Here is a 12722-nt window from a genome sequence, read left to right as displayed (position 1 = left end):
CGTGCGGGGAGCGGCCAACGACCACCCGCGACGGTTTCGCGCAGCCGCACTGACGGTGCGTGGCCACACCCGCCGGGGCTCTGCGCAAGCGCAGTAGCTGGGTGGGGCGGCCAACGGTCAACGCCTTTAGCGGCTCGGATGATCCGCGGGTGGGCAGCTCCTCGCTGCAGCGCTGGGCGGCGTGGCCCCCGTGTCCTTCCTCCACCTCTGAGCCAGTGGCCATGAGCTGCGCTGTGCGATTCCTGCGGGCCAGCCGCGCGGTGGGCGCCGCCAGAGCGGGCTTCCTGTGCCCGGGGCTGGTGTCCAGTGACCTCCTGCTCGGCGCCGCCTGGCGCGGCGCCCCCGTGTCCAAGATGGGGACAGTCAAGTGCGGGCTGATGAAGAACTTCACCCGGGAAGAGGGCACCTGTCACAACAAAATCTCCATCATCGGAACCGGGTCGGTGGGCATGGCCTGCGCTGTCAGCCTCCTGCTGAAAGGCCTGAGCGACGAGCTGGCCTTGGTCGACATTAATGAAAGCAGAATGGTGGGCGAGACCATGGACCTGCAGCACGGCAGCTGCTTCGTGAAGATGCCGACTATCGTGTCCAGCAAGGATTACCGGGTCACCGCCAACTCCAACATCGTGGTCATCACGGCGGGCGTCCGCCAGGAGAAGGGAGAGACGCGCCTCGACTTAGTCCAGCGCAACGTGGCCATCTTTAAGTTGATAATTTCCAATATCATCCACTACAGCCCGTGCTGCAAAATGATCATCGTTTCCAACCCGGTGGATATCTTGACCTTCGCGGCCTGGAAGCTGAGTCATTTTCCCGCCAACCGTATTATCGGAAGTGGTTGTAACCTGGACACTGCCCGCTTCCGTTTCCTGCTTGGGCAGAAGCTGGGGATCCACCCCGAGAGCTGCCACGGGTGGATCCTGGGGGAGCACGGAGACTCGAGCGTGCCAGTCTGGAGCGGGGTGAACATCGCCGGCGTCCCCCTGAGGGCGCTGAACCCGCACATCGGCACTGACCGCGATCCGGAGCAGTGGAGCACCGTCCACAGAGAGGTGATAGCCAGCGCCTACGAGATCATTAAGAAGAAGGGGTACACCTCTTGGGCCGTCGGCTTATCGGTCGCCGACATCGCGGAAAGTATCCTGAGGAATCTGAGGCGAGTGCACCCCGTGTCCACCAGAATTAAGGGTCTGTATGGAATAAATAAAGACGTGTTTCTCAGTGTGCCCTGCATCCTGGGCGAGAACGGCATCACAGACCTGGTCATGGTCAAGCTCTCCCCGGAGGAGGAGGCCAGCCTGAAGAAGAGCGCCGACATGCTCTGGAAGATTCAGGAGCCGCTCAAGCTTTAAGTCATGTCAAAGTAGCATTTGGAAGTCACTGAAGAAGAGGTGGTAGTGAGGGGATTGCACAGGTCATTTTTAAGTTCTAAAAGAAATAAAGGGATAGAGTGACCCCAGTTTATTTAGCCCCCAAATACTGGGTGATTTTTTACTGTTCTTCAGTGACTGAGTACATGTTTTGGGACCACAGCTCTCGGGGTGAGGACGTGGTTGTCACCTGCCCCACCCCCCATGGTGGAGCCACCCGTTGTGTTGAGATGCCTATTCTTGTCACCGAGTCATGTTACTTTCCTGATAGCTGTGTTTATTTAAAAGCCATTTCTTAGAAAGTATAAAAATAAACATATGGGCAAAAGTGCTTTCTGGGGGTGCCTTCATTCCCTGTGACAGCCTGTCAGCGCGGCCCTTTGAATGTGTGTGGGGGCGGGTGTCCCCTCTCAGGGACGTAGAGCACGTGAAACGGTAGTGTGCCATACATTAAAATACAAAACCTTTGAAACGAGGCCTGACAGGTGACAGTTATTGTTTATTGGGCAGAGAAGAAAACTTACCTAAGTGATGCAGTTACTGAAAAGAAAGCCTGGCTGAGTCCAGTCAGATCAGCAGTACCTCAGAACCAGTCCGGTCAGCACATTCACACGGAAAGGGTTAGCAGTTGCTGTTCCTGGACTGGCGAGCAGCAGAGTGGGCTGGGCCCAGTCCGAAGGCGCCCAGGGCTCATTTTACTTCGCATCTGACAGCATTCGCTACTGAATTGTGCCCTTGCACTCATCATAATTAAAACTGGCTGTTGAGTGAGTGCTTCAGGGATTGCTTCACTCTTTCATGTGTTTGCTTTGTATCCTAAAGTCAATTGACTGTACAGATTTTGTGCATTTCATAGAGGGGTTAGGAGAAAGTGAAGATGCTGTCTGAACGCTGAAATGGTGGTGTGAATGAATCACTTAGAAAATGAGAAATTGAGATTTAAAAATTCATGTGTGTCTTCCCATGCAGTTGAATATTGGGTCATACGCTGCATTTAAAATGTCGGAGGTCATGTGTGTGCCAGCGCCTCGTCACCACAACGGTACCAGCTTCTGCTGGCTAAACTGAGCTCGTCCTGCTCAGGACACAGGACGGTGATCCTGCCACCCCCAAAATGGGTTTGCTTTTACCTGTGCTGATCTGAGCTCCCCTACCATTTTGTCAGACACTTAGGAGTGTTCTGGTTCCCCGGGAATTAGTGTCTCGTGATGGTTTTATCTGATAAGCTGAGCTCCTTGAGCGTGAGGAGGGGGTGGTTTGTTTGTTCCTCTGGATTCTCAGAGCTTTTTCAGTTCACCTGCCACTGAGTGTCAGTTCCTTCGTCCAGCCATTGAGTTTGTAAGTCAGCCATGTGCCTGCCAAGTTGAATGTAGTACTGTAGGCCTCAGAGCAGGTCTTCTGTTTTGTAATTGTCTCCACCTCTGTCAGGTTCAGCTGGGTTATACTGTAGTAAAAACGAACCTCCAAGTGTATGGCTTATTTAAGGTTTATTTCTCATAAGATCTCTGTGACTAGGAAGCCCCTGCCGCAAGCTGACCCTTGCCCGGGTAGCTTGAGCTCTAGGCACTTCCAAGAGCGACACAGGGCTCCGCGGTTACCATGAAATCAAGGGCAGAAGCAAACACCTGCAAGTAAACACTTGAACCTGGAGGTGGCCCACCCTGCTCGCACCTCCCTGACCCAGAAGGCCATCACTGGCTGCCTACTTGCGAGAGGCTGCGGCAGTATCGCCCAGAAGCAGGTGAGAGCTGGTTGTTGGTGAACCTCTAGCAATCTGCCGGCCACGTTGCCTGAAATGGCCGCCACTGGGAGGTGTGTGAATGCTTTGAAGTTGTGCTTAGTGAAAGCCGACACGCCAGTGCACGTGCAGAGGGCACCAGGTCTTTCCTGGCCCCAGAAACAGCGCCTGAGACAGATCCCTGCCTCGGGCAGGCTGCGGTGCCCAGCCACGACGGGTTACCCTCTCTGCCTCTGGTTTCTCTTAGCTGAAGGGGTGCGCCTCATTCTGCCACACAAGAGCAAATGGCCCCGTGCTTGGTACAGTGCCTGCCGGTGTGTGTGGAGACTCCAGCTTGTTCAGAATTACTCAGAGGCATAACCAGAGGCTTTCTCATCCTTGATCCTAGAATGCTTTCATCACTGTGAGCCCAGAAGGGGCCGGGCAGCCCCCCACACCGGCATGTGCGGAAGGGAAGCCGCGTGAGCTAGTCAGCGGCGGACATTTCAAACTTGGGGCTTTTGACACCATTAACTGCCTATTGGAATGAATGCTGCAAGTATTCTCTGAAATGAACTGCATCGAGAGGTTGCCCTGCTTCCCAGCCCACCGTGTAGCAGACCCAAAGTTTTATTGTGCTGCTCTTTTCTGGCGAAGTTCTTTCCTGCCTGGTCAAGTTGCAGGAGTATTGGAGCCTCACCCCTGGCCAGAGTGGGTGGCCCTCAACAAGCCGTTGAAATGTGAGAGAGTCCCGTTACCAGAAGCCATAATCTGTGTCCTAGAGTCTAACAGTCGGCTGCAACCAGCCCTCAGGTGCCCACGCCGTGACAGCTGTTCGGAATACCCCGCCTGGGCGCGCTCGTTGGCGGCCGCTGCTGTAGCTTGCCGTGGTCTCCCGCGGGCCAGCCTGGCGCTGATGGACACAGTCTCCGGCACTGAGGGGCGAGGTCCCTGCAGCAGTGGCCGGCTGGCCTGGCAAGTGCCTTCCTGTCTGAGACTGCAGGGGTGGCATCGTGGGGCACAGGTGCGCTCCATCCAAATCGCAGGAAAAGTCTTTCTGGCAAAAGGAGAGAGGGGCAACAGGGACGAGACCCCAGAGTCCAGACATGCTTGAGCGGGTACCTGAGTTGCCCGCCCGAGACGCCCATTCCCAGCAGGTCCCGTGTCCATCAAACGTGGAGGGTACGAGGTGGGGGGCTCCGTGGCAAAGTTAGGGCTGTCATCGTGGAATTCGCTTATAGCCCAGGTTCAGTGAAGGACTGAACCTAAAGCTGTTTCCAAACTCACTTTTGAGTGGGAAAACACTCAAAAGGTCCAGAGGGTGAGTGACCCTTCTCTGGGCTGGCCGTGCACGCGGGTCTCCAGACCTATGACACCCCCCTCCTGCCCCACTAGGAGTGAGCCGAGGCCTCCCTGTTTCTGGCTTATATGTGACTCGGCTTCCATTGCCACCGCTGTGAAGTCCACGAGGGCTGACGGTGCCCTTCCCCCACCCGCCTCTCTCCCTTTACTTCCCCCAACCCCTGCTGCCCTGGCGGCTACTTTCAGCCACGATTCCTCCCAGTGTCATGACCTGGGGACAGACAGACAATACCACACTTGGCCGTGAGAGGGAAGAGAAAGATCAGGCCGCGGGGTGTGTGTGTGTGTGTTGGGGGGGGACAGAAACAGGCACGCTGAGGTAACTCTCCTACCCTGGCTCGCGGGCTCCAGCCTCTCCCCTCTCGGCATCTGGCCCTGTCCTGTAGCACCGAGAAGGTTCACGTCCTGCCATTCTGCTGGGTTGTGACGGATGTTCACCCCAAAAGGGGGAGGGGAAGAATCAGGCCACATGAGTCAGACCCTGGCCCGAGAAGCCCAGCTCTCAGCCCGGAACGCCGACCCTGGCTTCCTCAGCACAGGCACTGTCGGTGAAGCACCCGCCCTCCCTGCCGGCCGTGTGCCAGCCTCTCGTGAGGGTTTGCAGGCAGCCTGGGCTGCACGGAAGAGGGGCTGGCACAGACTCACGCCCTGTGCTGGACAGCTGGCACACACCTGCCACAGACTGCCCGTAAGGGATAGCCCCGGGTGTCCTCCAGGTCAGGACAGGGAAATCCGGATGACGGCAGCTCTGAAGTGGCACTTGTAATGACACAGCCTGAGCTCTGGTCTTGGACCAGCGCGCACTTGGGTGACACTGGGATGGCAGACGCTAACCACGCTGAGCCCTCGCCACGCGCCCACCCCCAAGGCGCTGAGCTGGCGACGTCCGCGGTCCTGCCAGTGGACGGTTACCGCCATGTCCACCTGGCAAGTGCCGCAGGGCAGCTCTGCCCGGTGCGGGTGCACGCAGAGGCCTGCCTGGCCCGGAGTCTCTGCCACTGCTGCAGTGTGCCAGCCTGACTACACTGGGCACGCAGCACCCAGGAAGACGCACCGTGCAGATTTGGAAGCAAGGTGAGGGCTCAACTGCAAACGGAAATTAAAAGCATCAGCATAAATTTCTCAGACTGACCACTCTGAAAATGACGTGCATGTTGCTGGTTATTTGGGGGTGCTTCCCCCACCTGATGGAGCTCTGTGCCCTGGGAGGTACATGGGGTGGACGGGTGAGGAGGCGCGGCAGGAGCGCTTCTGCAGTAGCGTCTCCACCACAGGCCACAAGATTAGAAGGAACCAGAGAGCTTGTCCCCGTAGGAAGGCATCGCCCCCGCTTTAGTGCCCCTGCTCCCTGGGGCCAGGGGACCCCGAAATGGAAGCAGCTGTCCAGGTTGGCACCACAGAGAAACATCCTCCAGCCCCGGCTCAACTCCCTGATTCCATCCACCTCTTCTGGGAAAACCTTTGCGTAGATTTTCCAACCCTTTGGGCCCCTGAAAGCATTCTAGTTTATCAGCTATTCACTGACTTGTTCTTTATTAGCAACCCCGAAGTTTCCCCACTCCTCCCTGATCTGTAACTCCTCAGAGCTGGAAACCGGGTGCACAGCTGCACCCCCGCCCGGGAGAGGCGGCAGAACATACCGTCTGGCCGAGAATCAAATACGGGGAGGGCTGAAAACGGAGCGCCTGCTGCCCCCCGACTCAGGACGTCCTGCCAGGCCGCAGATCCGGGGCGGAAGAACAGAGTGTCCCTGTGTCCTGGGAGCCGGGGTGCAGCTGGCCTCTGACGGGCCTTCCTGGGAGCACCCCAGTCGCTTTGGCTCTCTTCCCTTCTCTGAACGTTCCGTGACAGATTTTCTTTTTTCCTTTCAGATGAAAGACTTTCGAAATAAGATGCAGTCAATATTTCCAGCAATTCCCAAGAGCCCCGAGTCGGCTGCCGAGTGGGAAGAAGTATTGAAGTCCAAGTGAGAGGCGCGGGGTGAGCGACTGTTGGGGCCGGCGTGGCTCCCGCCCACCACAGCCAAGGGACTGGACTAATGTCTTCATGTCTCCTCGGGGACCCTGCAGACTGCTGACTGAGCGCTGGCTGGGTGGCCTCAGTGGGGGGGGAGGGAGAGGGGTGCAGAGGGGTGCCATCCCTCTCTGCTTTCAAGTGCACATGAGCCCCTGTGCACACATACACAAGAGCACAACATCCGGGGAAGGTGAAGTTTCCCCAAAGTTTAGGGAAACTATTTAGAAATAATTTCACTTCTTTAGGCAAAGGAGATCCTCGTAGAAATAGCCCTTTGCTTATGACTATAAAGTTGAAACCAAGTTTTATATCTCAAAAAAAATAGCGCCTGAGGAAAAGTCTTATAAGCAGACCTCGGCCAGCCGTGGTGCCTCGGTGTCTCACGCAGCTTCACCGCCTTCGCCTTCGTTGTCCGTTTGTCTGTCGGAGCTCGGAGGGCCTGACCCAGTCAGGCGGCTCCCGGGGGCGGTGGGGAGGGCGAGGCTCCAGCCGGCTGGTCCCTGAGTCAGGTGCGCTGTCTCGGGAAAGCGCGCAAGGCTTGTATTTAGACAGAGGGCCAAAGGCAGAGGGCGCAGCTTGAGGCGCTCGCTATGGTTTGAGGATGAAGACACTGGGTGAGAAGCCCGGCCGAGTCTGCGCCCACACAGTGGCCGTTCGTTGCCATTGTCGCGGGAAAAATAGCCCAGCCTTCACCTATTTGGAACAGAAAGTTACCTGGGTGTTGAATAACTCCATAACAGTAGTTAGCACCCACCACCTCCTGCAGGAAATCACCCAGCCCTTTCCTGCCTCCGTGATACCTCACAGAAAACAGAGTAACGTCGACATGCAATTATTTTTACTGGAGAGTAAAATCTAGGGAAGCAGAGAAATATTTTAATATGTTAATATGCCCAGAAGAGTAACCTCTAGTTATTTTAATATCAGTTGTGCAATTTCTTTATAATTGCCTAGCCTCTAATTAGCAATCGAGTTTAATAAAAGACATTTGAAAATTTATGTGTTATAATGAAACCTTTTAGTTCTAAGGAAATTTTTTAAATGAAATGTCAAGTGCCTAATGTAACATCTTTCTCTGGACTATGTTACCCTTTGAAAATTGCTGTATTGTTAATTAAACAGGTGGACTCAGTGTCTAGGACTCATGTGTGACCTGTTCAAAACCCAAGACCTAAAGGAAAGGCGTGCCGGTGGGGGGCAAGAGCTTCACCCAGCTTTCGTTTCTCACTAGATCTCCCTAAGAAAATATTTCTAACCAGGAAGGAAAGAAAGGCACCAAACTGAACAGATTTCTGTCAATATTCTGAGTCTATAGTTATTCTAGGCTCCCCTTGGTAGTGTAATGGAAACCACTGAAAGCTGTTTAAAGCCAGAATCTAGACTTTTATTTGTTTTAGATGTAGAATACCTATTGATTTCTAAAAGCTCTCTAGTGGGTTAGAGAAAATGAGAATTTCTAGCTTGTCTGGGATAACCAAAGGGGAGGTTATGGCTGGCTCTAATAGGTTCTTGCTTGTAATCTCCTTATGGCTGCGGCGAGGCGGGGAGCAGGTGATATGCTCCCCCCACCACGGGGGCCTGGCTCCAGTTGCCCAGGGCTGGGCTGGGCTGGGCTGGGGCTGCTACTTGACTGTGTGGCGTGACTTATGCTTGTGAAGCTCTTTCCAGAGCACTGAGGACGGCAGGGGACTCCCTAGAGGGCGGACCGGCCTGCAGAGGGCAGCCTGCAGGGACAGGCTCCCCAGACAGGGACCAGCTCAGGCTCCAGATGCCTTTCAAAAGCAAACAGGACGCAACAACGAGGACAATTTAAAGGAAAACATGCACTATAACATCAGGGGTATTTTGTTTTTTTACAGTCACAACTCAGATATCAGAAGATTTAGTCATTTGTCTACTCCTTTATACTAGGGACATATTGTTAAATTGGTTAATGGAAAGGAAAAATGTTTAACAGATAATGTTATTCTTTATGTGAAGTACCATCTGTGTATTGAGTTCTGAATGTTCCTGGATATGGAAGAGAGGAAATGTTATGGAATTTCAAGTTTGCCTTCTTGCCGTCTTTATCTCGGGTGGAGTGTGACAAACATAATCACATTTATCTCCTGGAGCATAAAGAGTTTTAATCACCCTATTAACCAGGATGACATTTTTCACAGACTTAAAAAGGAATAGAACAGACATTATCTCCCCATAAGCAATCCATTTCATGGAGGCTGAGCACTAGAAATTTTTTAAAGGATGGGTAACACAATTTCCATTTTGTGGGTAAGCCAACATTACCGCGGCTGCAGCGAGAATGCTCCTTACACAGGCTGAGTGTTCAGCTTCGCGTTTAGCTCGTAGAGAGAGCAATATTGAGGGAACGCGACGTGCAGGGAGGGGCGCTGCGGAAGCCTCGGGATTCATTCAAGGGGAAAAAAATATGTATTCTGCTAAGTTACTGCTGCCTTGTAAAAATGCTGTTATTTCCAGTGGAGAAATCAGGATTTCTGAATAACCTGGGAATGAAAAACAGGGCATGGGAACTGTCTGCAGAGGCCCAGCGCAGTCTGGGCGAGGAGCTGGGGAGCCAGGGAGCCGGGCGACACAGCCCAGGCTCCAGGTGAGCGCCCCCCACTGGGCTCTGGCCAGGCGGGGTGCTCTGCGCATGCTCGAGGAAGGGGGCGGGGGGTGTGGGGCTGGGGTTCCTTCCACTGTGTTCCGCGGATAATGTGGGGCTCAACTTGCAAACTAAATATCAGAAGTTGGGGGAAAGGTGAGAAGCCCATGGCGACAAAAGTGATTAAAATCCACTGAATTCAACTATTCCCCTGGGGCCAAGTTTAATGTCTCCTGGTTTGGGTTCGTGGAGAATGTTGCATATTTTTCAGCTCCTTGTTACGTGTCTTCCTTCAAAAGTGAAACCAAGAGTTAAGTATGAATGAACACCAGCCAGGGAAAAGTAATATTTTTTTTCTCCAAATACATTCTTAAACATCTCATGGAAGGTAATAGAAAACACACTTGCACAAACGGCCGTCATGTTGGAGTGAGAGGTTTCTCCTCCCTGCCGAGAGCCCCTGAGTGCTCTGTATTTGCGTTTCCGTGTTGGTCTACCAGGACTCCTCAAAGGCTGCATTCCGGGAGGTCAGAGGGAGGTAGGCGGCTCTTGCACGCAGTGCCGTTCACTTGTTTGAGGTAAATGCCTCTGTTTCAGAGAGAATTTAAAAAGCGGTCACCACGGAGCACACCCAGCTTCTACTTTTCTGCCAAGTGTTTGCTGAGGGATGCAGGCCCTTGATGGACCCTCTGCCTCACTGTCATTTGATGAGGTGTCATCACTTACTGAAAGAAAAAAGAATGGCCAGAGAGTGTAGAAATATTCTTAATGGCAGAGGAAGGTGGTGGGTTGTTTTTGTTTGTTTGTTTGTTTGTTTTAGGTATAATTTTTTAAAATTTTATAATAATTTATTTTTACATATTTTTGTGCATTTTCCCATCTCAGTTGCAATCCCCTTGGGTTTCCTATCACCAAATCACCCGTGTGCCCTCACCACAGTCCATTGTAATTTTTCTTATATAAAGGTAATTGTATATGGCTTAGAGGTACAGGTCCGCACCTCTTCAGGTGCACGCTACAACTCGACACCCACCACCAGTGTCCCCAAAGGCCCCCACCACAGTCCATGGGCTCCTCACCCTCCACAATTCCCCAGTGGTCGCTTCACTTCTGTCCGATTTCTAGGATTAATTTTGGTTTCGTTTTACAGTTCCTTTGTTTCTTTAAAGCCCGTGTATGAGCGAAGTCATTAAGTATTTGTCTTTGTCCTGACTTTTTGCTCAGCATCATCCTTTCCATTTCCATTCATTGTTGCTACAAATGGCAAGATTTTGTCTTTTTTGTAGCTGAGTAGTACTCCCCTGCGTGGTATTGACCACATCCTAATCCACTGCGTCTTTGTCTTTGGGCACGTAAGTGGCTTCCATAGATTTGTTCTTGTCCATGGGGCTGCGGGGGTCACAGGAGTGCAGATATGCCCAAGGCGAGCCCCAGCGGACTCACCTAGGAAGCTGAGCCTGCAAACTGAGTAACTCGGCACACTTGTAGAACTCCGACTACCTGTGATCTGAAACCACTGCAAAATTTCATCCTCACACTGCCCCTGACCTCCGGGCTCAGAGTGGGGTTCCAGGTCTGCAGCTGGACAGACACCGCTCCATGGGACATGGCTGGGTGGCGCCTGGGACACAGGCCTTGGGAGTGCAGGTCGGCTGTCGGACAGAACAAGTGACAGACGAGTAGAAAAGAAGACTTGGCCATGACGCCGTACTGAGCTGTGCCAGACTGCTGGCCTGGTGATAGGGATGTGTTTATTGCCTCAGTGGGCGCCTTCATCTGGAAACCCAGGCGGTCCCCACAGCCACCCTGGCCTCTGTGCCCCCCACCTCCCTTCAGTCCTCAGTGGCCACAGTTACATAAAAGTTCACAAAGCTAGGAAAATTCCAGTAAATCTCATGCAAAACTAACATAAGACCTCTTATCAAAAGGTAAGAATGGCTGAGGGAGCCCTTTGCTACGCCTTGCCGGGGGCCAGCCATGGTTCTCTTTTCAGAGATTTTTGTTACAAATGATGGTAGTAAAATATCTGGAAACAGCACAAAATCAAGTCTCCTGAAAAAGGAGGGGGGAGGCTTTTCTGCAACATAAGAGTCATTTAGTACCTGGGGAGGCGGCCGTTTCCAGCTTTCTCCAGAGTTGGAGGTAGGATACATCGGCCTGCAGGAGGCTGCCCCAGCTCAACAGACCAGGCTGTGTGGCAGTTCACTGTCTCTCCAAAGCCCACTGGGAAGATCCAAATTCAGTCACTGATGTGCCTACTGATGATGAGCTGGGGGCGGAATCTGTTCTGCACAGGAGCCTTAAGTCCTGTGCTCCAGATACTCCCAAAGGAGCAGGGAGTGAAGGGTTAACGCGTGCAGCCCAGACCTCAGAGAATCACCCTCGCAGGAGGGAGCGTCCAGTCCTCAGAACTCCAGATTTGGAACCCAACTTCTCACACTCCCTTAGGAAAAATAAGGGGGGGGTGGAGAAGAGGGGGTGGGGACGCGAAAAGCACAGAGGGGGGCCCACGTGTCCCCCCCAAGCATCCAGCTGCTGCGGCGCCGGCGTCCACCTCCTCGCCCACACTGACCAGTCCCCTCCGCCAGCCAACACCGGGTCAGTAAGACTCGCAGTATGTCGCAAAGAAATCGTGTCTAAGTGGCCCTGGCTGGGCTTCCTCACAGCCAGTCCCATCACCAGAGTCTAAACATGCAGACAGTAAAGCAAGACACTAACGCCTTCACCAGCTCCCTGAGCAGGAAGGCGCCTACAGTGAAAACCGTAGGCAAGCAGCCAGGTGACACTCCCGAGGTCTCGCCTCACTTGGGAAGCCTCCCCAGGGCAGACGGGCTGGAAACAAGCCCTGCCCTCATGTGGGTCAAAGCTCAGAGTGCGCCTTATTCCCGCCCAGAAATCCCAAGTTTTGCTGGGGGGCAGGAAGGGTGCGGGCAGGCACCCAGGAGCATGCCCGCCTGAGGTTGCCAAGGCACAAGTTTCACTGCAGAAATGAGAGCCCCCACCTCCCTGGGAGCCCAGTGTGCCCTAGAAAGAAACTCAGTAATTCTCCCTCTCTACTCAGTCAGCACCCCTCTCCCCTCCTCAGGAGTCACCAAATCACTTCGCCCCGGATGCCCTCACGCATTCATTACTGGGCATGGCGACCGGTCTGCCCTTTTCCTGGGTCGTGTCTGCCGGCTGCAGCGGCAGCTCTTGGGGAGCTTCGCCTGGCAGGTTAACTTCGGCCCTTCCAGTATTCGCACAGACGCCCCACTCCGTGCCTGGGCCCCGAGAGCTCAAATCAGCAGCGGCTCACACCGGCAGGCTGGCGCCTCCGGGCTGTGCCATCCAGACCCGCGCACTGGATTTATTCTCCGAGTTTCCCAACGCCCCGGTTACCCACTCCAAGTAGCTGCCGGTGGGCAGTGGTGCCCACCGTGTGAGGAGGCCGGCGGGCGGGAGGTGGGTGTCTCCTGCAAGAGGGCGCCTCCCCGCCGGGGCAGTGACCCCTCGGAGGCGCCGGCCCCGTCGGGGAGGCTGGGCGCTCCGGGTGCCTGGTCCACATTCCAAGCACCACCCGGTGACTTCAGCTGCACCCCAGCCCACTCCAGGACACCCCCCGCAAGGCAGCGGCCCTGATGGGGTGCACGTGGCCCCCGGAGCTGACCCTCCC

The 12722-nt window shown here is 54.2% G+C and overlaps 2 protein-coding genes across 2 annotated transcripts in view; both read left to right on the top strand.

Moving 5' to 3' along the window:
* Positions 1–7599, top strand: part of TMEM242 (transmembrane protein 242) — a 21871-nt gene extending 14272 nt beyond the window's left edge. Inside the window, exon 4 of the mRNA XM_004673951.2 lies at positions 6321–7599. Within this exon, the coding sequence (XP_004674008.1) occupies positions 6321–6419 (99 nt within the window). The 3' untranslated portion in view covers positions 6420–7599. The remainder of the gene's footprint in view (positions 1–6320) is intronic.
* LOC101626688 (L-lactate dehydrogenase A-like 6B) lies at positions 311–1786 on the top strand. Its single transcript, XM_004673950.2, has one exon. The coding sequence runs from the start codon at positions 354–356 to the stop codon at positions 1350–1352; it is 999 nt and encodes a 332-aa protein (XP_004674007.1). The 5' UTR covers positions 311–353; the 3' UTR covers positions 1353–1786.
* Positions 7600–12722: the final 5123 nt, after the last annotated feature.

Source organism: Condylura cristata, unplaced genomic scaffold (genome assembly GCF_000260355.1).
Source record: "Condylura cristata isolate star-nosed mole 26May11 unplaced genomic scaffold, ConCri1.0 scaffold00001, whole genome shotgun sequence".
Classification (NCBI taxonomy): domain Eukaryota; kingdom Metazoa; phylum Chordata; class Mammalia; order Eulipotyphla; family Talpidae; genus Condylura; species Condylura cristata.
This window is presented reverse-complemented; position numbering and strand designations above follow the sequence as displayed.